Source organism: Lupinus angustifolius, chromosome LG15 (genome assembly GCF_001865875.1).
Source record: "Lupinus angustifolius cultivar Tanjil chromosome LG15, LupAngTanjil_v1.0, whole genome shotgun sequence".
Lineage (NCBI taxonomy): Eukaryota > Viridiplantae > Streptophyta > Magnoliopsida > Fabales > Fabaceae > Lupinus > Lupinus angustifolius.
Genome location: NC_032023.1, coordinates 16420641 through 16448081, shown reverse-complemented (window position 1 = coordinate 16448081; position 27441 = coordinate 16420641). Strand labels below are relative to the sequence as shown.

The window sequence follows — 27441 nt, the reverse complement described above, 5'->3', positions numbered from 1 at the left end:
ATCCTAGCACTATTTCCACCTCAAGTATTTTTGTGACCAAATCTCATAGTGCAATCATGGATTAAAAGCATAAATATTCATGAATATTTGACTTCCAAGATTCTTTCTGTTATATTTTGCACCTGATAATAATAAAATAAAGCATGAATATAACTTTAATATATAAAAGAAAACAACAACGACACTTATCAATTCTCCGAGAAAAAAATTACTATATTATGAATTTTATCTTTCTAATTTCATTTCCTCTAGGGAGAATGGTGCCCAATCTCAATTACATTACATCATGCTTTATCATTCGTCATTATATAGATACACATAAAGAAAATGAGAAAAGGTATTATGATTTCTGTACCAAAAGGTGTTCATTCCCTCTAGTTTATTAAAAGATTCCAAGGGGCCAATTCAGAATATATGGGGACCATATCACATAATGTAACCATCACTGTGTAAATCGTCATTAATTTTTTTGTACTATCAAAAATATTATTTTATATTAGTCAAAGAATTACTCTTTTTTTGGGTATGTGGTTGTTTCCCTCAACAAATATTGCTCTTATAAATTAAACAACGATTCTGACTTTTTAATCTTTTTAAAATATAATAAGAATTTACAAGATGAATGTTACTTCATCTGCTATCATCATTAGTTAAATATTTAAGTGATGTATTTCTGAGACTGAAATAAACAATAGCCGCCCGTCCAATTACTTGTGAGCTACAAAAAGTAAGCAACATTGTCAATCAACATAGTGGTGGTGAAAGTGTATTTATGTTAGATTTTACATGATTGACATGATAAATTGTTGATATTTTAATTAGTAAATATTTTTCATATAAATGTGTGTAATATTGTTGTTTAATATTTTTCATATAAATTGTTGTTTAATATAGTATTTTCTTACAACTTATCAATAGAACTTTAAAAATAAATCATAAGCTACTTTAAATCAAAGTAGGCAACATGTTATATTACCAAAATGTAATAGGATATATGTTTGCTTCTTCTCAAAGACTCGAATTCAAGTCTTATATGTATATATTGAACCCTTGTTTAGAAAGCTAATTTTACTATTTTGTCTATGTTCAAAGTTCAATCAATAATGACAATGTTTTTGATAGACCTGCTAAAAATTTTCGCATCCTAAAATGTGTTATCAACTTTTTGTTTACAACATTTAAACCAATAAAATACAAATATATAGAGTAGCACACATATCCTACCTCAATTTTTTAATATTTATTAGTACAAAAGAAAAGGTCCTAATCGGATTGACCCTCAATAAATGACTTCATTCCATGAATGTATCCAACATCAACCAATATGATCCAAGATTCCAAGGGATCCATTTCAAGAAAATGTTGACTTATTATAGTCCTCCATGATTGAGAAGAGCTTAGCTTATAATAGTTTTATAGCCACCTAATTTCTCAGGCAGATTATCCAAAGACTAAAAAAAGTATATACCAACAAGAAGCCTTGTAGAATATAATGGAGGTGGTTTTCACAATCTCACTTTAATCTTCACTAAGCATCGGGGCATGGATAAAAAATTCAACCCCAAACCTATCTCTCTCAAGGGTTGAGAAAAACCATGCATGGACAACCCACCCTACCATTTTTATTAAATAATTTTAAGGATGATAATCTCATCCCATCATCATTCTCAACCTATACAAAGTTATAAATGAAACATCAATACACACTTACTTGGAAAATATAGAATTTGTATAAACAAAATGGTTGCAAAGATAGTTCTCCATTGATTAATTAATAAACACTTACATACCAATCAAAATGTTTTATTGTATCACAAGATTTTTTATGTGGGATGCTAGCTTTAAATCTTTTTTATCCCACCACCCAAAATTGTTCATTTTACCAAAATCACACCCAACCTTTTTATCATACCTCAATCTCTTCCTCACCTCTCACACCACCATAACCAACCCTCCTCAATTAACTTCTATCTCTTCATTTATTTCCCTTCAATTAACTTCCAATTCCTTCATGTTAGGGAGGCTAATCTGCATGTATATAGGAGGTAGAGGAGGAAGGACGGTATGGGGATTAAACTTAAGGGCATTGACTTGCTACAAAAAATGGGTATTGATTCATGAGGGAGACCAACATAACAAAGTGGATTGCTACAAAGAGTGATGTGTGGGGTAAAATGGAGGTTAGAGGAGGATTAACAATAACTCAAAAACTTCTCTGGCCTCAGTATCTTCATGTGGCTTCTTTGCCTCAGGTTGGTTCTCCATTTGACTTTTCCATTTCCAATAGTGACTGTGATATACCTAGGGTGGTGATGGTTTTGATGTGTCAAGAAAAGGTGAGTCCAGAGTAATCCTCTCCACGATTAAGAGCGAGAAAGATAATATATTTTAAATTCTAAAATAATTAAAATCATAGTCGTTGAAATTCTTTTGCCACATATCATAATCATCATCCAACCCTGAAGAGGATTCGATCCTTAAGTTCAAGGTTGCATGTGAGGTTTTAAGGAGAATATAAATCTTTATGACTTTGAGAAATATACTTGGTTTTAAAAAACTTGTTGACTACTTTTTTATTAGTGGCGAAGAAAATAATATAAATTAATAAATATAGAATATTATATTACTTGGAGGATTGTTATAAAAATCTACTAGTTTCAACTTTGAATTAGGCATATGATTAGTTTTAGATATTTATCTAATTAATTTTGTATCAAAACCGAAATGACACGTTCAATTTGGTTAGTTTAAGCTTAAAACTAATAACACTGAAGGTCGGGAAGTCGAGTTAGGAAAAATTATTTTTTTTAGATCAAAACGACATCATTTCAAAATGGCAAAATATCAATATTTTTAACTTATTTCTAATTATGTTTGTCATTGTTAGCTTATGTTCTAGTAATAAAATCTTAGTTGTTTAATTAAATTTTAAGCTTATTTACATTTTTATTACTAAATTAAAACGTAAAACTTTTGTTGCTCGTGGTTTTATTATGCATTCGTGTGATCATAATATTTTAAATTTGGAGAATAGAGTTATTAAATATATTAGTTAGTACTATAAAAAAAATTAGAATTTTTAATGTAAATCGAATCAATTAGTCTAACCAATTTTACTAGTTAACCATAACTCGTTAGCTCATTAACCATAACTCGTTAGCTCATTATCCTTACCGAATCAATAATCACTTCGACTTTAATAACAATTAGTTGTGGAGCTTGCTATTAAGTATTAACACACCTTTGACAAAAAATTCGTTATTACACCCAACAAACACTTAGGTAGATTTCACATTCATAAGATGCCCACCACTTTGAAGTCCATATTTGTTATCTTACTTTTTGTATGACTCAATGTATTATCAACTTTAATTGATTGAAAAAAATTATTTAAATTATAATTATAATTATTAAATATTAAATATTTTTTGATCAATTATACTTCCTAACATATGGAGTAATACAAAATAGTGAAACAATATATGTGTTCTAATCCATATATGTAAGCATGATTAGGTTTGATAAGGCCTTTTAATTCTGTAACATACAATTCCACTAGTAGGTTTGGGTTTAGATATTTGAACCAATTTGTAGATTCTCCTTGTGGTGACTTACAATGCCTTTATTTTTGTAGAATGAGGGGATAGAGTTTAATTTATTAATAATACTGTAGTATCCTCATTTCTTCTCAATATGCAATTAACATGATTAGATTGACATAAAACTTGGATTTTTTTTTTAAGTTGTATGAGGATGAGATATATGATAATTTTAGGAAATAATTTGTATGCCAATTAAAATAAAGCCATGCTAAATTTATGTAACCTTACGAGGCATAAAATCACTAAATCAGTAACTAATTGCCAAGTAGAAGATACAAGGAGGGCTACGCTATAAATCTCGGAACACTCATGATTTTTTTGGTGACGTTAATACAACAAAAAGGAACTTTGAATAATACAATAGAATCTTTTAGTTATTTCTATTTCTAATACCCTTTCAAATTTACTCTAATTTCAACTCTTAATTTTGTTGATTAAATCTAATTCTCAAGTTTAACTTTTTATATACTTCCTTCTTAACTTTAGTTTTTTTGGTTGATTATATTCTATGACCAATGATTTTATATTATAACTGTTTATACTTAATATATATCTCCCTCAATCTTCTTTGGGAGTGGAAGACTAAGATGTTTCGCTTGAAGAGTTTAAGCTTTTGCAAATTAAGGCTATTTAGTCATGTCATGTCCATTGTTTTAAAAGCCTATTGGCCAAAAAAAGTACACCAGACCATACAAGGAAAGCCAACTAATTAGCCAAAACACATGTTTAAATTTCAAATTTAATATTTAACTTGGACTAACTTTCTTTGAGAAAAAAAGTATTTTTGTTATAAATGTTTCATGATTTTTAATAAACAACTTTGTTTTTTATTTTCATTTTTTATCTTGTTAAGATTTAGTATCTCGGACAAATAGGAGGATTATGTCAACCCAAAAAGTTTAGTAAAAAATATTGAGCAATCAAATATTTAAGCAAAGACTCAAAATCTCTATGATTAAAAAAAATGAAAATCATAGAATTTTTACTTTCAGACCTCAAATATGTAATTTAAGATTCTAATAAGAACTAGGCTATGATATTAGGTTAAAATATGGTAAGAGTCATGAAAAAAGAAATCTTCTTGATGAACAAGAAGGAATAAGAAAGATGAATCATGAATGAGAAAATAGAAACATTCTATATTGAATTTAAAAAATGAGTTACAAGAAATAAGATAATCATCATTTATATACTACAATGCATAACTAATAACTAACTAGTTAATCGATTAATTAAATTCTTAATCAATTAACGAAAACAATATTATAACTAATAAACTAAAATTGACTAACAACTTTAACATAGCGATCAATCTAATCACCAAATTGATCAGCAATGATTCCTCCATATGCCACTTCACTCGAGTTACCCTAGACTTTCCCCATGTCCAAAGCAAATAATAGGTGGTCATGGAGATGTTTCTCTACATAAATCTATCAGCAACAGCCATAACAAAACTGTACTTTATGCTATTAGTTATTATATTTCTAATATCTTAGTCTATATATGTATAGTTTTTATTTATAGTAATATTAATTTCTAATAATAAATTTATTGAATTCAGAAAAAATATATGAATTGACATGCATGGATACTATTTAGTATTTACTCCGTCTGTCTCACAAAAGGTGATAAAAATTATAAAGAAAATTGTATATTATGAATTGTAAGCAGCTAATTAAAGAAAAATATATTAAATTACTGAATTAAAATTTTTGATTTGTTAGACAAAGTATTAAAAGCATGTTTCTTTAATTTTTTTTATCCAACGAAAGCACATCGACACATTTGATCTATAATTTCCCAATCTTAAATCTCTCTTTAATATTATTTTCATCTCTAATATTTATTTTAGATTTTTCAGCTCCAAAATGACATTCCCATCTTTTAAACTTATTTCACTCCCGTCCTTTAACTTTATTTTATCCTCAATACTTTAAAATTTTAAAATTCTGGAATATATAACACTATATTATTTTACTTTTGAATATATCTATCATCATTGCATACTAAGGGTTGATATGCTAGTTATTTTTAAATAGTCATTAACCTTTTTTTAGAGTATTAGTTTCACGGTCAAAACTAAGACATAAATATGGCAACTTCTAAATTAAAATAGTCATTAACCTTTTTGATCATTTTATTATCAATTACCATGAGACTATAATTTGCGCTTGTTAAAGAGAACTTTAACCTTTATAATAATCTTATCCCACTTAAATATTTATAAGAACATATTATGGAAGTACCATCGGTATAATATACAGTCAATAAATCATTCATCATTATTTTTATATTGTTTTTTTAAGAGTTATATGAATATGAATGATACACTAATAATGTACAAAACTTTTACTCTATTACTATTATTTTTTTCTAGTTATAATTGAAAATTTTAGATCTTCCTCTCTAGTATTGGAGAATCCAACCATGAATATGGCACATAATTAAATCTCTAATGTTGGAGAATATAATACTAGATAAAATTTGTGACATGTATACTATAATTTTTTTTTTAAGGACTTTGATTTTATTATTTTTTAATAAAAAATCTGCTGAAATAACTTCCCTGAGGGAACTTAAAGTAGTTAATTACACTTATGTACGGAAATGAAATGAAAGGATGAATCCAAAATTACAGACAGGAGACAGCAAAGCAACAACTTGGTAAAATTGTTTGTGTACATGAAAGTCACTTCAGGATATGATCGTCATTTCACTGTGGAGCATGATTGTGTTGTAGCCTAATACCGTATGTCCGTATGTTACGTCCTTCCAAAGAATACGACAACACACTGTTTCAGCTCTACAACTACAACAGACACACGCAGACAAACACTACTTCCTCACGTGACCACCAAACGCTTGTCACACACGATACAAGCTTAACAAAATTTATGATTTTCGAATTCATTGTAAGATCATATTTTATTAGAATAATATATCATTTTATAAAATCTGTTTATTAATTTTCATATTCATATAAGAAAGTATATATATCGTTAAAGTGTTGGTCTAGTGGTATAAAATATTACTAAATTTTCAGGATGACAATAAAGTAAGAATCGATTCTTGAAACAATACTTTGTGGGATGAGAAGACACGAATACCGAAAGAAATTAGTTCATTACAAAAAATGGTAAGATATTATTCTTTATAATACAAAAGAAAATAAGAAAGTAAGTATGTCTAATAAGATAATCTTTATACCATTTTGTGACATGTATCATGGTGTAGAGTATATTACTTTTTTAAAATTTACACTGAATGTAAATTATTTTTATACTGTCAGTATATCATTCACAATTGATTTGTATTATTTTTGTTTGAGAATTAATATTGATTAAGATATAAATGATAAACAATTTACTAATAATGTGAAAAATACTTATTGTATACATATTAAATCCTCATAGTAGTGTAATTCAGTCTTTTAACTTTTTTATTACTGTATTGTTAGTTTTTTTATATTTATTCTCAGCTAGTCATAGAACTTGCTTATAAGAGTTATATTATTAATATTTTAGAAACGGCATGCTGATTTCTAAAACAATAAAACTGATATAATAAAAATAACAATAGATTAATTAACGTTTTGAAAAGTGATAGATATATAGAACCACTAACATGCACAATTTGTTACTCTAAAATGAATCATAAGCCAACAATTGGTGTTTTGATATTTATTTAAGCATGTTGTATGTCTAAAATGAGAAAAGATAAATGAATGAACTTACGTGAATAAATTAAAAAAGTTAAGCGACTAATATTATCAAAATAAAACAAAGAACTAAAAATACACAATTGTACTAAAATTATAATTAAGTTAGTTTATTTAGTAATAAATAAGTTTATTTTAACTATGATTCTTCTAGTTTTAAAAGTATGAGAGAGAGAATACGCGCGCAGCCAAGCACGCGGCACGCCAAGATCGTGGTTGCCCAGTCATTTTCCAAAACGTTTATTAATTTATTATTTAATAATCAAACACTTAAATGCAATTATCTTGGGTCGGTGATTTAATCTTTGATTTTATGATCCATTTTTTAATTTGACATTAAAAAAGTATTATTTGATATTTAATGGGGTTCTCCCAGCAGCAGCAGCACCAAACCATTTATATTTTTTTACGAAAGACATAAGAGAGAGAAAGAAGGGTTGAGTGGTTTTCCAACGTCGAAAGCAGAGAACAGAGACACAAAGGTTTCTCCTAAACTGAAGTGCTCTGTTCTGTTCTGTTTATTTCTTCATCACTCTCTCACCTGAGTTGTCCCTCATGTGATAATTACTCAATTCATACCTATAAATAAATCTGCTTTGCTTGGGTGTTGTGTGGAATATTTCAACAACCAATAACTTCTTTTCATTAATTAAGGTATGTTTCTCTTCTTCAACTCTCTTTCTCAACCCTTTTCTCCATTTACCTATTCTACTCACTCAATTACTCAATAATTCTCTTCTCTCTTTTCTTCCTTTACCTTTTTTTATTTTTATAAAAAAATGTTACTAATATGCTTGTGTTTAGATGGAAAGTGCTAGGTGAGTGAAAACTTTGCTATCTTGTTCTCTGGTTGAGGTTGAGATTTCCATAGAGATTGAGGTTGACAATAGTGAATTGAAAATTGTAGTGTTGTTGAACTATTTCTTAAAATAAAAAATTCCATAACTACTGCTCCTTGTGTGGTTAGGCATAATTATAAATTCTATTTCCACCACCACCCAAGTGTCTTCCCATTATTGCTCTCTTCACTTAGTAAAATATATGCCATATGAATGAGTGGACATAAAGACATTAATTTAAGAGTTTATCCTTTCATTGCTTTTATCATATGCTCTTTTTACATTAGATTGTTTAAAGTTAATATATACTTTAAAAAATCATTAAATTATGTATAATTTTGATATAATTTAACTAAAATAATCTTATTTAATCCATATTGAAAGTACATTAAGAGGAAGTAGAAGATATGGAATAAAAAGAGGAGACTTCAAAATGCTTATTTATACTATATGGACCAATCATAATTTTAGAAAATAAAAAACTAAAATTTTGAGTGATGAATAGTGAATGTTGATAGACATTGTGAAGTGCTAATAGCACTATCTAATATAATTTGTAAGAATAATCCATGGGTTATGGTAATTTGTAAGAGGAATCATGCAGTGATGGTGATGATTAGGATAGAACCATTCTCAATGTGAGTCTAGTATTTGAATCTTTGATAAGGTAATTTGTGGTTAGGATAAAACCTTTCTCAAAATGACTACAATATGTGAATCCTTGTTGTCAAAGTTTACTTGGGGGCACAATCAATTTTCACTCTACTACTAAATAACTCCTTATAGCTCATTGAGCTCGTCTTCCAATGAAAATGACTAGCAAATACTTGCATAAAACTTTTAAATAGTAATGATTTACTCCTTATAGCTCACTGTTATTCCCATATGTTTCTTTGTTTAGGGATTATAGTTCTCTATTTTATTTTTGTCCCTCAATTTTTTTCTAATTGAAAATTTTGTTCAAAAGGTTAACTAATGGTATTGGCTTAGAAAGGAAGATGACGCATGTCATTCACCTACAAGCTTGAGCAGATTTTTTTAAAACATTAAAATAATATTGAAAAATGTCCTAAATATTATTTAAAATGGAAAAAGTAACATTTACATTAATAGAAAATATTTTAATATTTTAAAAAGAAGAAAATTCTATAGTTACTTTTAAATCAATGGGCCAAAATTAGCAAATAATAAAAGTTGTGGGCCAAAATAACCAAAATAAATTAAGGGATTAAAATTACTAAACAAATAAATTTAGGGAACCAAAATTGCATTTAAGCTATCTTGTTTTCATTTGTAAAAAAGGTAATGCCCAAGTGGTAACACTCATGGCTTTGCATCCAATCACATCCAAGGCCCAACTACTCTTCACACTTGGGAATAAAAGCCAATTTTATAATCAAACAAACATTCCCCACTTCCTAATACCCATACAAATTTTCATCGTTTTCCTTTATCTATTTGCTTTAGAGACATGATTAAAAATATCTGTAGATTCAAAATTTAAGAAAAACAATATTATTCTCCACTAATTTATAAGAGGTCTTTAGTTAGATGTAGTTGTAGATAATACCTTGTTTCATTTGCCACTGATGCACTTTGGTCCTTATATTTATGTGATGATTAAATTAGAATAAAGATCTGCTATCCCAAATCATATATTGCATTAATAAAATATGTTATGTTAATTAAAAAATTAAATATTTTTTTTTTGCTTCAGTATTATTGATATGATATATGATTTTAAACATAGTTTGTGACATCATATCATTGTTGAACTCCAAATGAAGAAAAGAGAGAGAATTTGGGTTGAAATTGGAATCAAATATTTATGTCACATTCAAGTCGCTTTTGGTCGATTTTTTGAGATTCCGTTGTGTTCCTCGTCCAAGTTGTTTGCTTCTTTTCTAGTAGTCACACAAGTTGCGTGGCAGAGTTTTATTCTCATTCTTTTAGGTCCATATTACGAAGGCCTGGTAGAAATGTTTTGTTTATGCTTAATATATCTAAACTAATTTTTATAATATCCTTGATGTCTGTCAATTCGCATATTTATTTTCTTTGGATTGAATCAGACTTTACATGCTATTAACTTTAGAGAAAGACCTAATTGTGTTTTACATCTTCTATATAAAATAGAAATTAATCTACATGTTTAAACATTTTTATTCTCTTCTTTTCATTTCAACTTAACTCATTTGTAATAACTATTTTAATCTTTAAAGTAATTAATAAATCGAATGTATTAATATTAACTTTAGAGAAAGATCTGAATGTATTAATAAATTAAAGTAATTAATAAATAACTAGTTTATATAAAGAATTTTAGGTGAAGGGAAGGGAGGGTAACATTTGAATAATGGTTTTTTGCCAACTTCACATCAACTTTATAATACATAGTGACCAATTATATGTGTTATAAAATTTAAGTTGTGGACAAAATTATTACACATAGACTTAAAAATAACAAGGTTCTACACAATTGATATATTATTTTCATAAAGATTGCTATATACACCCTCAGTCTTCTTTAATTTAATTTTTTCTACTTCTTTCTGTAATATCGGATTGTTTCTCAGTTTTTTTAAAAACACTCATTACTTGTATTTTATTTCCATGCATTACATGAAAGGAGGTTGGATGAGGATGATTCTAGAATGAAATGGATCTGATATCAAACAGTGGCAAAAAAATGTTGACATTACCCCCATAAAGATAATAAAAATTTGTCTTAAGATAGTATAGTTTTATTATTTTTTTTATGGGGAGAAGTAGTATTACTATAATAGCCTCAGAAAACTGAAAGTCAACTTTGGTTATAATTTATTAATTTTATTATTAGTGCCGTAAAATGCTTTTTGCTGAGTTGAGCTCAAAAGAAAAGGCAAAGGGTAAAATGTTCTTTCTTTTTCTACAAAGCCTATATTAATTAGTTGACCCATTTCATCTTTTGCACAAAAAATGTCTCCTTTTATTGATGCCATGATTCTGATGACATTGTCATTTGAAGTTTTGAACTCTTTATTCTTTTATTCCCTTCCTAATCTATTGGACAAGGAATGTTCAGCACTTACCTTATTCTTAAAATCACGTTCAAAGGTCAAGAGAAGAAGCATGCAAAATCAATGATTCTTTATTAGTAAGGAGGGAGGAATGCTTGAAGTTGTGAGTCAATGTGAGTGGATTGAAGCATTGTGTTGATCACGTGCTAGGATATAATTAATAGGGTCTTATATTACTAACCAACTTCTGTTTATCTCTTACATTGCCACAACAAATTGTTATTATTATTAATAAAATATTATTCTAATTACATAAAGTTATACTAGATTTACATGATGACTAAAATGTCAAGATTAAATTTCTGGAAACTACACTTACTGGGAGGAGTAGTCACACCCCACAAGAACACATTATTATTACATTATTATTATAAGTGGAGATTCACTTACTGCAAGAGTAAGTTTTTTAAACTTACTCCTCATACTGGTCATCAATTTTATGAACATCTAATGATTTAGATCTATTTACTAGTTCAAACCATTGGATTTCCCTATAATTAATGACTAGGATAAGGAATAAGTCTTGAAGTACCTGGATGGCTCCTCTATTATTATTATTATTATTATTATTATAAAAAACAAGAGAGAAAGAAATAAACAATTCTTAATGTTCCTTTTTTTTGTCTGGTGACCATTATCACTAGTTAAGTTGGATCAACTCTACAGTCAATGATACAATTCACTTTATTAAGTAAAATCTATATTCTGCTATGTTGAGAATGTGCACCCTGTTCATGTTGTCCAATACATTGGATCAACATCTTTGACAAAAAGGTTGAGTTCAATTATTGCTACCATCATAATTTTAAATAAAAAGTTGAATTTCACCATATGGTACTTGCATCAAGCCTAAAGGACTATTGCATTAGAAATACACCAAAAATACAAATGCAAGCTACTAGTAAGGCTTTTGTTATGGTTACACATCCTTTCTGAAACCATATTCCAACAATATGCTATAGTAATAATTGATATATTATTTTTCCCTTCATGGACCAGCTCTAGAAATGATTGCATTACTAATAAGTTTTCCTCTGAATGCTTGTTGTACCTCACCTTAGGATAAGAAAATCATGGTTTTGTTTCTCATTCTAAACTGACGAGTTTTTCACAATGATGCAGGAAAAACAAGGCACCTCCATTGTCTTGAGAAGTTGGTTAAATGGCTACAGTTTGTTGGCCATATTTTGATCCTGAGTATGAGAACTTCAGCAATAGACTCAACCCTCCAAGGTTCACTATTATCTTCACCTTGAATTGCATTTTTTTCTTCTTTTTCAATGATAAGCAAATTAAATAGTTCCTTTAGGAATTTCCCACATTTTACGAACATTGGTCTAGTGGTGTAAGGCTCCGCTAAAACCCTATAAAGACTAAAATGTCAAAGATTTTGGTTCCTGAGAGCGACATTTGTTGGGAGAGGAAGCCACACACCTTGAAAGAGATTAGTTTTGGGTGAGGGATACCTTGGTAGTATAAAAAAAATAGTTTCTTTAGGAAAATTAATCAGAGGAATGGATTTCTAAATCATAACAAAACAAACTTCAATGTTGGTATTCAAGAATAGTTTAACATTTTCCCTAGCCTTGAATTAACCAAGAAAAGAACAGCATATAGAAATTAAAAAGCTGCTTTGATTTCTAGGTAGTCCATGTCAAAGGAAGAGGTCACAAACTCAATGAATAGTTCAATAAGGGGCTCAATAACTTGTAGAATTAAGGTTTATGGTTGGATTTCTAACAGCCAGAAAGAAGTGACTTGTTGATGGTAAACTCTATTTGCACTTTGCAGGGTCTCTGTGGACAATGCTACTTGCCATGATTGTACACTGATCAAGGTATAATTTCTCAAAATAATTAGTTTTGACTTCTTAGGAAGTCTTGCTTGTGTGGTCTTTTATGTTTCTTGAACCCTGGAGCTTTTTTTGTCCAAAATTGAATTTTAATGCTATCAAGGTATCATTTGAATGCTAAAAGATTTATTTATTCATTACAAATGTGCACATTAGTGCATTATAATTTTAATGGTTCTTGAAAAAGAATCAATAACTTGGAGATTAGTGGTTGTACTAATGGATTTTCGATGCAGGTTGATAGTGTTAACAAACCTGGAATTCTGCTGGAAGTTGTGCAAATCTTGACAGACCTTGAGTTCATAATTACCAAAGCTTACATATCTTCCGACGGAGGATGGTTTATGGATGGTATGTTTGTGATTGAATTGAACCTTTCACTTGAAATGTGTTGACTAGATTGATGTGTTTTGTTCATGCTTGTCATTAGCCTAATTAAAAACTTTTGCTGCTATCAAGTTGCTCTGCAATTCATTATTGACATTTTTTCTCTTAACTATATTAATGTGTTCTACAAGGCATGTATAAGTACATGGAGTTTAAAATTGCACTTTTCATATAGTTACTACAAAGTTGTCATGAAAATGAGGCACACGCGTAGACACACACATACTCTTGCTCAATGTAGGGAAAACTCCCTACCTGATTCAAGTATCTAACTTAATCACCTAATGGAATGAACAGTTTTTCATGTCACGGATCAGCAAGGAAAGAAGATAACAGATAGTAAGACCATTGACATCATTGAAAAGGTATACACATTCTTTCTCTACTATGTTTAGTAGATATATTCGTATATTAAGATTTGATAATAGCAATCTAACCTCTATGTAAAAGAATTAAAATTGTTGATGTAAAGAATTGAAGTAGCACAACTCTTTCAATATACATAACATTCCAAAGGAGGAATGCTTGAAGTATAAGCTTTCTCAGTCTCAAAAGAAAAGAAACCAGGCATGATTGAGAACTCTTACTTTAGTTCCGGAAGAAGCTATGGACTAGTATAAACCAAGCACTAAAGTTTCCTATAAATTTGAAACCAGATATGACTTCTGCTCCTGTCCGAGGCTTGAGTCTCAAATGCTCTTCCAAATCTGGAAGGAAGCTATAGATTCACTAGCTAATTCTGTAGTACCATGAAATTAATTAGTATATTACTCATATATCTAGAAGAAACCATTAATCAGATTCTCATGTGAGTAGCCTAGCCACCCTACCATTTCTTTAATTTTGGAGAAGTATAGCATCTATGATCTACGTAACACATCAAATACTAAGGGCTATCTTTTAACAGTTTTTCTTACAATAGGCTCTAGGACCAAAGAGCCAAAGCAAAGAAGGAGCAAAGAGTTGGCCAGGCAAACGGGTTGGGGTGCATTCTGTTGGTGATCATACAGCCATTGAGCTTATTGGGAGAGACCGCCCGGGTCTCTTGTCCGAGATTTCAGCTGTCCTTGCCAGCCTTGATTTTAATGTGGTTGCAGCTGAAGTTTGGACTCATAACCTGCGTATAGCATGCGTCCTTCACATCAATGATGCTACAAATCAAGTTGTGGATGATCCAAAAAGATTATCTCTTATCGAGGAGCAGCTAAACAATATCTTGCGTGGGTGTGAAGATGGTGAAAAAGTTGCTAGGACTAGTTTCTCTGTGGGTTTCACTCATATGGACAGGCGGCTCCATCAAATGTTGTTTGCTGATCGAGATTACGAAGGTTCTGGTGTAACAACAGAAGTTGATAATCCTCCTTTTTTCAAGCCAAAAATCACAATAGAATGTTGTGAGGAAAAAGGGTATTCGGTGGTTAGTGTCCGGTGCAAAGATCGGGCAAAACTCATGTTTGACATTGTCTGCACTCTTACTGACATGCAATACGTTGTTTTCCATGCCACAATCTCATCAGATGCCCCTTATGCATCCCAGGTATATTACATTAGTAGCCCTTATGCATCCCAGGTAGGTTACATTAGTAATCCTGGAAGCAACCTCTTTGATTGCGAAGGTAAGACTATATACATTTATCATCCATTGACCCCACTAGGTGGGAATCTCGTGCATTGGGCCTCCCTTTTTGCACTTCTTTCTTGCATGCTAATTTACTCTGTATTCAGATTTTCTACTTCGAAGGTAGATCAGTACTCTTCTGCATGCTAATATACTTAATAGGTGTTTAATACTCCTTTCTACATATAATCACACACAGGCAGACTCTATAATCACTTATTTGTTGTCTTCTTATTCAAATGTCCAGGGTGTTAGTTGTTTCTAAACAAAGTGTCTTGTTTCTTAAGAAAGTTTTCCACAACAGTAATCAAAGTCTTTCATCACTAGGTGACATAGCTATGTGGATGAAATGATACCCTTTGTGTTCTATCATAAACCATATTCTCAGAATGGCCTAAGCAAGAAATGGAAGTAGCGCTTTATATACTGAACATATATAAGACACATTTTTTCTCAATTTGGTTTTCCTACTACTTTTTTTATTGAAGCCTTGTATGACTAAATTTGCTTCAATTTGATTGTTCCATAATGTTTGAAGCATGTAGAGTGTAAGAAATGACAATATGACATAGCTGGACAAATCCAAATTTCGATTGCTTTTGGAAATCAGAAAATAGAGAGATCTAACTGATGTAGACTAAACAGTTCATGCTGTTCTTTTAGGAATACTTTATTCGGCACATGGATGGATGCACGCTTGATACTGAAGGAGAGAAAGAAAGGGTCATCAAATGCATTGAAGCTGCTATTAGAAGAAGAGTAAGCGAGGTAATAATCAATTTAAACCAATTCCTATATGCTTCTTTAACCATTGCCTAAAAACAGAAGACAGTTATGAAGCTCTCTTTCAGTCTTCAATGCTCCACTAAGGAGCTTAGTTTTCTTTGGACATGACTTCACTTAATTTGCCCTTGATACTTAAGGTGTCTCTTCTTCATATGCTCTCTTCTAAGATAACCAATCTACTTTTTCCCCCTCATTTTGTTTACCACTTTCTTTCTATTCACAAAAGTGTTTGGGCAATGTTTTACTCACTCTTCAAATTAGTCTGCAGTGTATGTCATTCTACAACAGAAAGTATTCTGAACTTAACAAAATTAATACATTTTGCCTTCAGTAGAACTTAAGAATCTATATGCTCCATGTAATATCACCCACATCCCTATATATCTTAAAGTAGAAAGATATAAATGAAGAGGGGAAAACATCAAATTTTTCGTCACATACAAATTGATCATTAGTCAAGTGCTGGCCTAGCATACTATCATATTCTTTATTTGTTATTCTCTTCACACTATAATCAATTTTGAAGACAATTAGATGATATTTGTCTAACCATTGATTATACTGATCATGGACAACACAGGGTGTGAGCCTAGAGCTGTGTGCAAAGGATAGAGTAGGCTTGCTGTCCGAAGTAACGAGGATTCTAAGAGAAAATGGTTTGACAGTGTGTAGGGCAGGTGTATCCACCAGAGGGGAACAGGCATTGAATGTCTTCTATGTCAGGGATGCTTCAGGAAACCCGGTTGACATGAAAATGATCGAAGCACTTCGTAAAGAAATCGGTAAGACAATGATGGTGGATGTTAAGAGGGTGCCAGCCAATGCCAAAGCACCAGAAACAAAAGGATGGGCTAAAACTAGCTTCTTCTTTGGTAACTTGTTGGAGAGGTTCTTGAATTGAGAACCATCATGCAATTGGTGTGGTTGCTCTGTAAAAGACACATCATAATGTATAGAAGAATAAAACTGTTTATGTCTCAGACATGGACAGTGTTTGTACTTTATCACTTATGTTGTTCCGTCTATAACTTCCTCATCTTTCATGTATCTTGTTTTAGTTTTCTGGTCCTATTACCCTTTTAATGAATATATGAAGTCTTTCATTTTCTTTCCTTTTTCTCAATGGAACAGTAGAGTGAAAATTAGTCTAACATTTTCATATAACAATATCATTAAGGTCTTGTTAAATCAATTGAAGACTTTTCTTGAATTATGATTTTCAGAACTAAACCTTGTCCATGTGCCTTATATCAATCCATGTCCCTAATAAAGTATTCATAAAAACACAACATCAACTGTTTAGTACACATTTCTCAATCAATATTTTCTAATTTTCCAATCATGTTGAATTTGTTTCAGTTATCTCATTTCTTGCCATAAACATGCTTCAAACATTATGGTACAAGAGAAATGAAGCAAGTTTAGTCATACAAGTATTGAATAAAATTCCCATAAAATTTATAGTAATATACATAAGCATATCCTTTTACGTTATTACTTATTTTACACATATCATCTAATTGATCAACAAATTTTATCAGATACCTTAATTTAATCGAGTAACTTATTATCTTTTATCTTTCCGCTCTAGTTTTCTTAATCTTTCAACTATATTGCTTACTTAGTTGTGTTAAAGAAAGCTCAAAAATAAAATAATGTGAAGGCAGAAAAAGGAAGTAAAAATAAAACTTCAGCTAAAAACCATAATGAATAGCCCCAAGATAGCACAACTCCAACCACCTAGCTATGTACCCAAAAAAAACATCTAGCTATGGGCTATGGTACTCTTCTCCACCAAGAGCCCAATACAATAAAACCCATCTAGCTGGTGAAATTATGTATCACTAGGAAGACATTCCACACAATGGAACCCGACGAAGGGTCTACCAACAATCTTCTTCTCCAATACTCGGCCTAATCAAACTTTGGACCCTGATACCACTTCTTATAATTGAGGAACCCAATAGTTAAAGAAATGTACATCCAATAGATCGAAATAGAATCACAACTAACGGGTCACACACCATATCTTAACTCATATTAAAACTTTAAAATATTAGTTTATAGATTTATCAACTTATTCCTCAACGATTTGAGACATATCTCACTCGTACTTGTTCCTAACATAACTTTTTTTGTGTGCGAAAAGACTTTAAAAAAGATCTTTAAAACCTTGACTCACTCATTTGAAAGTGAGGACCTATATCTTCAAAGAGATACACATAAAAAAGACAACTACTATATTGTTTTCTGAATTTATTACTTTTTTATATTGATTTTTGTCCTACACAATAAACTAAAAAAAACTGTTCTAGTTACAAAATTAACATATAAACCTAACTTGAAATGAAAAAGAATTTAGATTTAAAAAATATAACATAAACAACAATAAGTTTGAAAAATAACTATACAAAAATAGTAAACAGATTTTTAGACACTAGTATGTATAGTCACAAGCATGACAAAATAAATAAAAGAGTAAATTACACTGACACCCCCTGAGTTTTAGTGAAATTACACAAATCACCCCTCACTTTTCTACACCTACACAAACCTCCCCTATTTTTAAACTTTCATTACATTGACCACCCCTGCATAAGAAATAAGTGTAATTTTTTAAACAAAAAATGTGATAAATGCAATTAAGTTAAACAAAACATGATATATTGTGTAGAAAAGTCTAAATAATATACAAATCAATGTATCTTTATTATTTTTTGTTACAAAATGCATCAACAATTCTAAAGAAATATTATTTAAGTCGCTCTTATAATATAGTGTAATGAACCAAAAATAATAAAGAAATATTGACTCATATATTATTTGGACGTGTCTCCACAATATATCATGTTTTGTTTAGCTTAATTGCATTTATCACATTTTTTGTTTAAAAGATTACACTTATTTCTTATGTAGGGGTGGTCAATGTAATGAAAGTTTAAAAATATGGGAGGTTTGTGTAAGTGTAGAAAAGTGAGAGATGATTTGTGTAATTTCACTAAAACTGAGAGGTATCAATGTAATTTACTCTAAATAAAACTAAAATGGGGAACACCATACTCCACATCTCAATGAACTTATCGTGGGGTAATAAAGTGATGGGAGTGGATAATATAATATACTTGAAAAAAGGCCTACGCCTAAAGGTTTTGACTTGTGAGCTAGAAAGTTAGCAATTACATATGTTTGAGCCTTTTGGGTTTATTAGTGGCCCAATTATAAAAGAGCTAAAAAGGAAAAGTATACATCACCAAGAATATGATTTTTAATCTGCAAATAAGATTCCTCTCTAAGCTTTTGTTCATCAAAATATATCAATTTGTACTAGTAATTATTTTATTAAACTAAACCAAACTTAATATCATTGAAGGGGAAAAAGTCACCATAACAAAGCTCATGGTCATACTTAGTGTAAAGTAAATATTACCCTTAATCCATTTTGGTAGCATAAAACAAACATGTGATGATACATAATGTTAAAGTTGTTAGTTGATTTCAGATTTCAGTTTGTTATATCGATTAAGAGTTTAATTAATCGATTAACTATTTAGTTATTAGTTAGACATTGTAGTATATAAAGGGTGATTTCCTTATTCCTTGTCACTCATTTTCAATTCAATAACATTTTCTCATTTCTTCTTGTTCATCAAGAAGATATCTCTTATCCATGACTCAATTTATTAACACAGAGAATAGCAAATTCACCCATATGGTGCACTTTGATCGAAAAATTACGGTCTTTGTGTACCTTTTAAAAAAATTACATAAGTAGTGTAAATTTCCTGGAATCGACAATGAAAATGCCGATTTCAGTTTTTTTTTCTGACTTCCCCTAAAATCGGCAATAGGGGGAGTTTTTCTTAATTGTATTTTTTTACCACTCTCCCCTGGGGGGTTTATATTTTTTTTCCTCCTCCCCCTAAATCGGCAAGGGGAAAGTTTTTGTTTTGTTTTAAGGGGGGGGGAGTTTTTTATTTTTATTTTTATTTTTTTCCTCTCCCCACTAAATTGATAATAGGGGGAGGTATATTATTAGTTTTAGGGTTTAGTTTTTCAAGCCCGAACTTTAATAACATATAACATAATAATTTTTATCAACCTTAACTCTAATAATATAATAATTATTTTTGCCACCAAAATATGTACATATTAAATTATTCGTGTCTTGTAAATTAGGTGGGGTTATTGGTTTATCACAGAGAATATGAAGAATGGATGAGTTTGGATATATAAATTTGGACTTCTAAATAGATATATTTTGTCAGGAAGTTATAATCCTTTTATTTTAGCTTTTAATAGTTTATCTTCTGGCAAAAATAATTATTGTGTTGTTAGGGTTAAAGTTGTCAAAAATTATTATGATGTATGTTATTAGGGTTAGGGTTTGAAAAACTAAACCCTAAAACTAATAATATAACTCCCCCTATTGCCGATTTAGTGGGGAGAGGAAAAAATAAAAAAAAATAATCAAAAACTCCCCCATTGCCGATTTAGGGGAGGAGGAAAAATAAAATAAAATATAAATATAAATCTCTCCCATTGTCGATTTAGGGGGAGAGTGGAAAAAAAAATAGAATTAAGAAAAACTCCGTCTATTACCGATTTTGGGGGGAGTCAGAAAAAAAAACTAAAATCAGCATTTTTATTGCCAATTCTAAGAAATTTGCACTACTTATGTAATTTTTCTAAAATATATACTAAGATCATAATTTTTTGGTCAAGATGTACCATATCGATGAACTTGCCCACATAGAACTAGATTACTATGTGAAACATCAATAGTTTGAAACAAAGCAAAGACATGTAACATTTATAGATAGGTTGCCATGTCTAGCAATCAAAAACCAGATAGACTTGAAAACTAGTTCCCTTTTTCATGTTCGCACGCACAAGTAATCTATCTCTGAAGCAAAATGCCCACAGACATGTTGGCTTCTCAGATTAAAAGTTATTGTATTTTAGTATAACCAATGTATTATTCCACCCAAATAATAAGGAACTAATAATATAATTATTCCTCGTAACAAATATCGTTATAAGAAATCAAACATTTGATATTTAATCTATTAGAATATTTGATATTTTATATCCCTAGATTAATGCCTGGTTGATAGATTTAAAATTCATTGTGATAAATATATATAAAATGCATAAATAAAAAAATAGAAGACCATTAAAATTACATTTAAATATTTTTAAATGTGATACAGGTTAATGTCTGTAGGAAACAACTCAACAAGAAGCATTTATACAAGCAACTGACATTATTGAAGGCAGCCATTAAAATAAGACGAAAATGAAGAGAGGAATAAAGTAGGAGTGTTAAATGAAAAGACAGGTAACAATATAAAATTATTATGAAGGAATCTAATATATACCCTTTTCATATGTCATTAAGTGTTTCATACAATTATTAGATAAAAAGTTGCATAAGTCGTTAAATTTTTTATTTCATTTTTTGTATCAATTATACAGAAAGGAACATGAGACACAAAATGGACAACAAATATTATTCCAAATCTAAAAGAGGGACTAACTTTATTATCTAGTCGTTATTAGCCATCATTAGTTTCACTTTTATTTTTTTTATTTTTTTTCTATTTTAAAAGAAAAATAATAGTGTGGATATTATCATTATTATTTTAAAATATAAACAAGTCCATCGTGGAAGGGAATTAAAATAATATTTATCACTAAAAGAATTAAGTGAAAAGTACGTTATTTCAAGTTTATATGTTACTCCGATCCTTTACAAATTTTTTTTGTGTCTACTTGTATTCTACGTGCTATTTTCTTCATTCTATTTCTATCTTTTCACCTGATTACTTAAAAGGAAAAAAGCAATTGAACTTTGTTTTTCCTTACTATTTTTCTTCTCAAAATCTCTTAAGTTGCATATTTTAAAGTAAAATTCCTAATAAAATCTATATAAAAAGTTGAGTATAATTTTGTTTTATCAGTGATGTTCATTGGTCCAAAACCTAAATATTTTTTCTTTAATTTTTCCAATATTTTTTATCCATGCTCCATCAGCTTTCCTCTTGATAGTTGCTTCATTTCCAAAATTTATATCATACTCTCAACATGAGCTTAACTACCTTTTTAAACATAGAAATGACTAAGATGAGTTTCTCCTCTCAAAACATTTTTTTCATATATATATATATGGTACGATATGCTCATTTTTTTCTTCCCCATAATTTTTATTTACACAATTATTTTACAAGACCATTAGACAGGTTCACAAATTTATCCTAAAACAAACATATTTCTTAACTATATAGGAATCCCTAATAGGGAAAAACTTTCTCAATTATTATCTTCAAGTTTTTTTTGGAGATATAATAGTATATTTTCCACTTCAATCCTCCCTTTTTAGTTGCTTGGTATATTGATGGAATGTACCCAGACGAAAAACAGGGCAATATTCACAGCATATGTACTATGTACACATTCCTACTCATCAAGGAATAATCCATGGTTTTTTTCTGCTCAAACCTGAATAGCATGTCGTACATGCATACATAGGCATAAAGTTAATATTATAAAAGCAAGGATAAAAACTTGGCATTAAAAATGGGAAGCAAAGTGCCAAAAGTTGCATTGAGTCGTTCACTGAATGTCTCAACCCAACAAAACCTATCACTCCACTTGTGCATTTTTCAATCACAATTAATCAAGCGAGATATATACGTATACATATAGTTTATTTTACTTTGTCTAATTAAACAAGTGTACTCTATTGGAAAAGAAAGGTATAGACTAAAAAAGCTAGAAGCCAACAAGAATGAAGTTAAACAAGTATTTGTATTTCTTATACCTGTATACTCTATATGGAGTTTAAAGTGATGTTAGATGCCGGACATCTCTTTTCACATAACCTCCACCAAGAAATTTTAAATAGCTAAGCACTACTGTTATTATAAAAACACCCATCAAATTAGCAGTGAGCAGGATCAGAATATACTCGGTCTCATCGAGTATAAGACTGAGTTCGAGTTCAAATATTAGACTCAGTCAATATTTAGAACCGGGTAGAGACCAAACATAACTCGTCCCGTCCAGTCTTGGGTGTTTATAAAAAAATATATTATTAAAATATGTTTGATCTAAACTTGGGTGTTTAAATTAAATCCTAATTTTTAATTTTGGACGGCACACAAGAGGCACACAAAAGTCACACATTATCATTTTTATCATTACTCTATTCAGTATTTACACAACAACACAATATAGAGCCAACATCTCACTATCCTACTTAATATTTATCACTATTCACGCTATAGCACAAGCGGTACAGGAACAGCCCGTAACAACAATAATTTGCCGTGCATTTTTTCAACAATACTTTCTTTATGTTATATTCCTATTTCCTCAATTGATGATTAATATTGCAGTATCATTACTCCATATTGAGGTATAATTATTGACATTGTTGATATATTTAGAATTTTTGTTATGATAAACACAATGTTTTTTATAGCCACACTCAGATTCTCTAATAATTTGATTTTCTAATGACTCATTATATGATGAATTTTAGGTTAATGAAATTACCTAAAAACGTACAATGTCTAAGTATAAAAAAATTGATTCCTATTTTAAAAGGAAACCTTCTGATAAAGATAATGAAGATGATATAGCTTCATATCTTTACCCCAACAAAATTCTTCAGTTGGTCAAGTAGTTCAACCAGATCAACAACCTTCAAAGGTTCAAAAGGTATCAATAGATGAATATGATATTAATTCTTTAGAACGTGATCCTGGAAAACGACCTCAAATTTGGGAATATCCAGTGAATCAAAGAGATGAAATTTGGAGAGCTTGTCTAAATTCGGGACCATATCAATGTGATGTTGAAGATTATCCATTAAATAAAGATAAAAATCCAAGACGATTTCAATCCACATGGCTCAAAATGTTTCCTTCATGGTTAGAGTACTCTATAGTGAATGATGTTGCTTATTGTTTACCTTGCTATTTGTTCAGTAATAAACCAAGCGCACATGCTGGATCTGATGTCTTTACTAGAAAAGGATTTAGAGCATGGAAAAAAGTCAATGATGGGAAGAATTATGCATTTCTTATTCACCTTGGTGGCTCGCCTCACAATAATGCAATAAAAGCTTGTTTTGATTTGTTGAACCAATCTGAGCATATTCACAATATCTTCAATATGCAAAGTTCTGATCAAATCAAACAAAATCGGCTACGTCTTAGGAGCTCTATCGATTCAATCCGCTGGCTCACTTTTCAAGCTTGTGCTTTTAGAGGTCACGATGAAACGCCACAATCAAAAAATAGAGGTAATTTTCTTGAACTCATCAAACTCCTAGCATCATATAATGATGAACTTGCAAAAGTAGTGTTGGAGAATGCTCCATATAATTCAAAGTATACCTCTCATATAATTCAGAAGGAAATCATGCATATCATGTCTAGTAAGGTGAGAAGATATATCAGAGAAGAGATTGGGGATTCTAAATTTTGCATAGTTATAGATGAATCATGTGATGAATCACAAAGGGAGCAAATGGCTATTGTTTTGAGGTTTGTAGATAAAAATGGTTGCATACAATAATGATTTTTTGATATTGTGCATGTCAAGGACACTACATCTATCACTCTTAAAAAAAACAATATGTGATGTTCTTTCTCAATATAATCTTGATGTTTCAAACATTTGTGGCTAATGGTATGATGGTGCAAGTAATATGAGAGTGGAATGGATTACAAGCATTGTTTCTCAAAGATTGCTCTTATGCTTATTATGTGCATTGCTTGCACATAGATTACAACTTGCTTTGGTTGCTGCATCATGAGAAGTTATAGTTGTCCATGAGTTTTTCTCAAAATTGACTTTTATTGTCAATATTATGTGTTCCTCTAGTAAGCGTCATGATGAGTTACAAGCTGTCAAATCAGATAAATTATAACATTTGCTAGAGATTGACGAACTTATAACTGGTAAAAGAGAAAATCAGATTGGCACTTTGAAACGGTAGGGGTAAAATTTGATATTTGTTTAATTCAAATTAAAAAATCTGATATCATCACCCTTTAATGCAAATTGTTACACATCCTAAATTGCTACACAATCAATCAACACTATATTGTAACAAAACAATCAAGTTTTCATATAGTTCATTTTTCAAATGTGCAATTAGATGCAATAGTGGCTAAGCTCTAATAATGAGGATAAATATTAACCAAGATAAGAATCTTGCAAATTAAGACAGGTTTCAGAATATGATTTTATTCCCATGACCTACGATATTAAAAATTATTAATTAAAGTCCGAATTTAATTTATTTTTTGGTTTAGGACACTTAAAAAATACCATTTTTAGATAGAAAATACCCAAAAATATTTATCTTATTTATATTTGTTATTTTTTTTAAATGTCTTTTGGGCCACACAAAATTGAGCGTTTATACCTTTGAAGGACGTATATGTAATTATAGGCTTCACATGATCAATCATCTTCAAGGTAATTAGAGGCGGCAGATGCCAGGGATAGGTAGGGGAAACTGCCCCCTGGAATTTAAAAAAAATAAAAATAAAAATAATATTATTAAAATATGTTTGACATAAACTTGAGTGTTTAAATTAAATTCTAATTTCTAATTTTAGACAACACACAAGAGCCAGACATTATCACTTTTATCATTATTCTATTCAGTAATCACACAACAACATAATATAGAGCCAACATCTCACTATTCTACTTAATATTCATCATTATTCATGCTATATCACAAGTTGTACATGAACATTCCATAACAACAACAATAATCTCCAGGTGCGTTTTTCACCAATACTTTCTTTATGTTATATTCCTATTTCCTCAATTGATGATTAATATTGCAGTATCATTACTCCATATTGAGGTATAATTATTGACATTGTTGATATATTTAGAATTTTTGTTATGATAAACACAATGTTTTTTATAGCCACACTCAGATTCTCTAATAATTTGATTTTCTAATGACTCATTATATGATGAATTTTAGGTTAATGAAATTACCTAAAAACGTACAATGTCTAAGTATAAAAAAATTGATTCCTATTTTAAAAGGAAACCTTCTGATAAAGATAATGAAGATGATATAGCTTCATATCTTTACCCCAACAAAATTCTTCAGTTGGTCAAGTAGTTCAACCAGATCAACAACCTTCAAAGGTTCAAAAGGTATCAATAGATGAATATGATATTAATTCTTTAGAACGTGATCCTGGAAAACGACCTCAAATTTGGGAATATCCAGTGAATCAAAGAGATGAAATTTGGAGAGCTTGTCTAAATTCGGGACCATATCAATGTGATGTTGAAGATTATCCATTAAATAAAGATAAAAATCCAAGACGATTTCAATCCACATGGCTCAAAATGTTTCCTTCATGGTTAGAGTACTCTATAGTGAATGATGTTGCTTATTGTTTACCTTGCTATTTGTTCAGTAATAAACCAAGCGCACATGCTGGATCTGATGTCTTTACTAGAAAAGGATTTAGAGCATGGAAAAAAGTCAATGATGGGAAGAATTATGCATTTCTTATTCACCTTGGTGGCTCGCCTCACAATAATGCAATAAAAGCTTGTTTTGATTTGTTGAACCAATCTGAGCATATTCACAATATCTTCAATATGCAAAGTTCTGATCAAATCAAACAAAATCGGCTACGTCTTAGGAGCTCTATCGATTCAATCCGCTGGCTCACTTTTCAAGCTTGTGCTTTTAGAGGTCACGATGAAACGCCACAATCAAAAAATAGAGGTAATTTTCTTGAACTCATCAAACTCCTAGCATCATATAATGATGAACTTGCAAAAGTAGTGTTGGAGAATGCTCCATATAATTCAAAGTATACCTCTCATATAATTCAGAAGGAAATCATGCATATCATGTCTAGTAAGGTGAGAAGATATATCAGAGACGAGATTGGGGATTCTAAATTTTGCATAGTTATAGATGAATCATGTGATGAATCACAAAGGGAGCAAATGGCTATTGTTTTGAGGTTTGTAGATAAAAATGGTTGCATACAATAATGATTTTTTGATATTGTGCATGTCAAGGACACTACATCTATCACTCTTAAAAAAAACAATATGTGATGTTCTTTCTCAATATAATCTTGATGTTTCAAACATTTGTGGCTAATGGTATGATGGTGCAAGTAATATGAGAGTGGAATGGATTACAAGCATTGTTTCTCAAAGATTGCTCTTATGCTTATTATGTGCATTGCTTGCACATAGATTACAACTTGCTTTGGTTGCTGCATCATGAGAAGTTATAGTTGTCCATGAGTTTTTCTCAAAATTGACTTTTATTGTCAATATTATGTGTTCCTCTAGTAAGCGTCATGATGAGTTACAAGCTGTCAAATCAGCTGAGTTAGAACATTTGCTAGAGATTGACGAACTTATAACTGGTAAAGGAGAAAATCAGATTGGCACTTTGAAACGGGTTGGAGATACTCGTTGGAGCTCACATTTTTCTTCAATTTGTAGCTTGATAAATATGTATAATGCAACTTGTGTGGTCCTTCTCAAAATTATAGATAA

The 27441-nt window shown here is 30.2% G+C and overlaps 1 protein-coding gene across 3 annotated transcripts; it reads left to right on the top strand.

Moving 5' to 3' along the window:
* LOC109328418 (ACT domain-containing protein ACR3) lies at positions 7715 to 16976 on the top strand. 3 transcript variants are annotated; one of them, XM_019561878.1, is made up of 9 exons: positions 7715 to 7975; positions 10585 to 10588; positions 12344 to 12454; positions 13013 to 13058; positions 13310 to 13424; positions 13758 to 13825; positions 14383 to 14997; positions 15742 to 15846; positions 16445 to 16976. In XM_019561878.1, exons 3-9 carry the CDS (start codon positions 12384 to 12386, stop codon positions 16763 to 16765), a joined length of 1341 nt encoding a protein of 446 aa, XP_019417423.1. In that variant the 5' UTR covers positions 7715 to 7975; positions 10585 to 10588; positions 12344 to 12383; the 3' UTR covers positions 16766 to 16976. The 3 variants fall into 3 exon arrangements, with proteins under 3 accessions (XP_019417423.1, XP_019417421.1, XP_019417424.1); XM_019561876.1 differs by lacking the exon at positions 10585 to 10588 and having other exon boundaries at positions 7715 to 7977; XM_019561879.1 differs by lacking the exon at positions 10585 to 10588 and having other exon boundaries at positions 7783 to 7805.

Bases quoted from the DNA above. Each gene is read 5' to 3' on its own strand.
- LOC109328418 (XM_019561878.1), top strand. From the start codon at position 12,384: ATGGCTACAGTTTGTTGGCCATATTTTGATCCTGAGTATGAGAACTTC. The intron at 12,455-13,012 runs GTTCACTATTAT...TGCACTTTGCAG, and splicing joins AATAGACTCAACCCTCCAAG to GGTCTCTGTGGACAATGCTA. The intron at 14,998-15,741 runs GTATATTACATT...CTGTTCTTTTAG, and splicing joins ATGCCCCTTATGCATCCCAG to GAATACTTTATTCGGCACAT.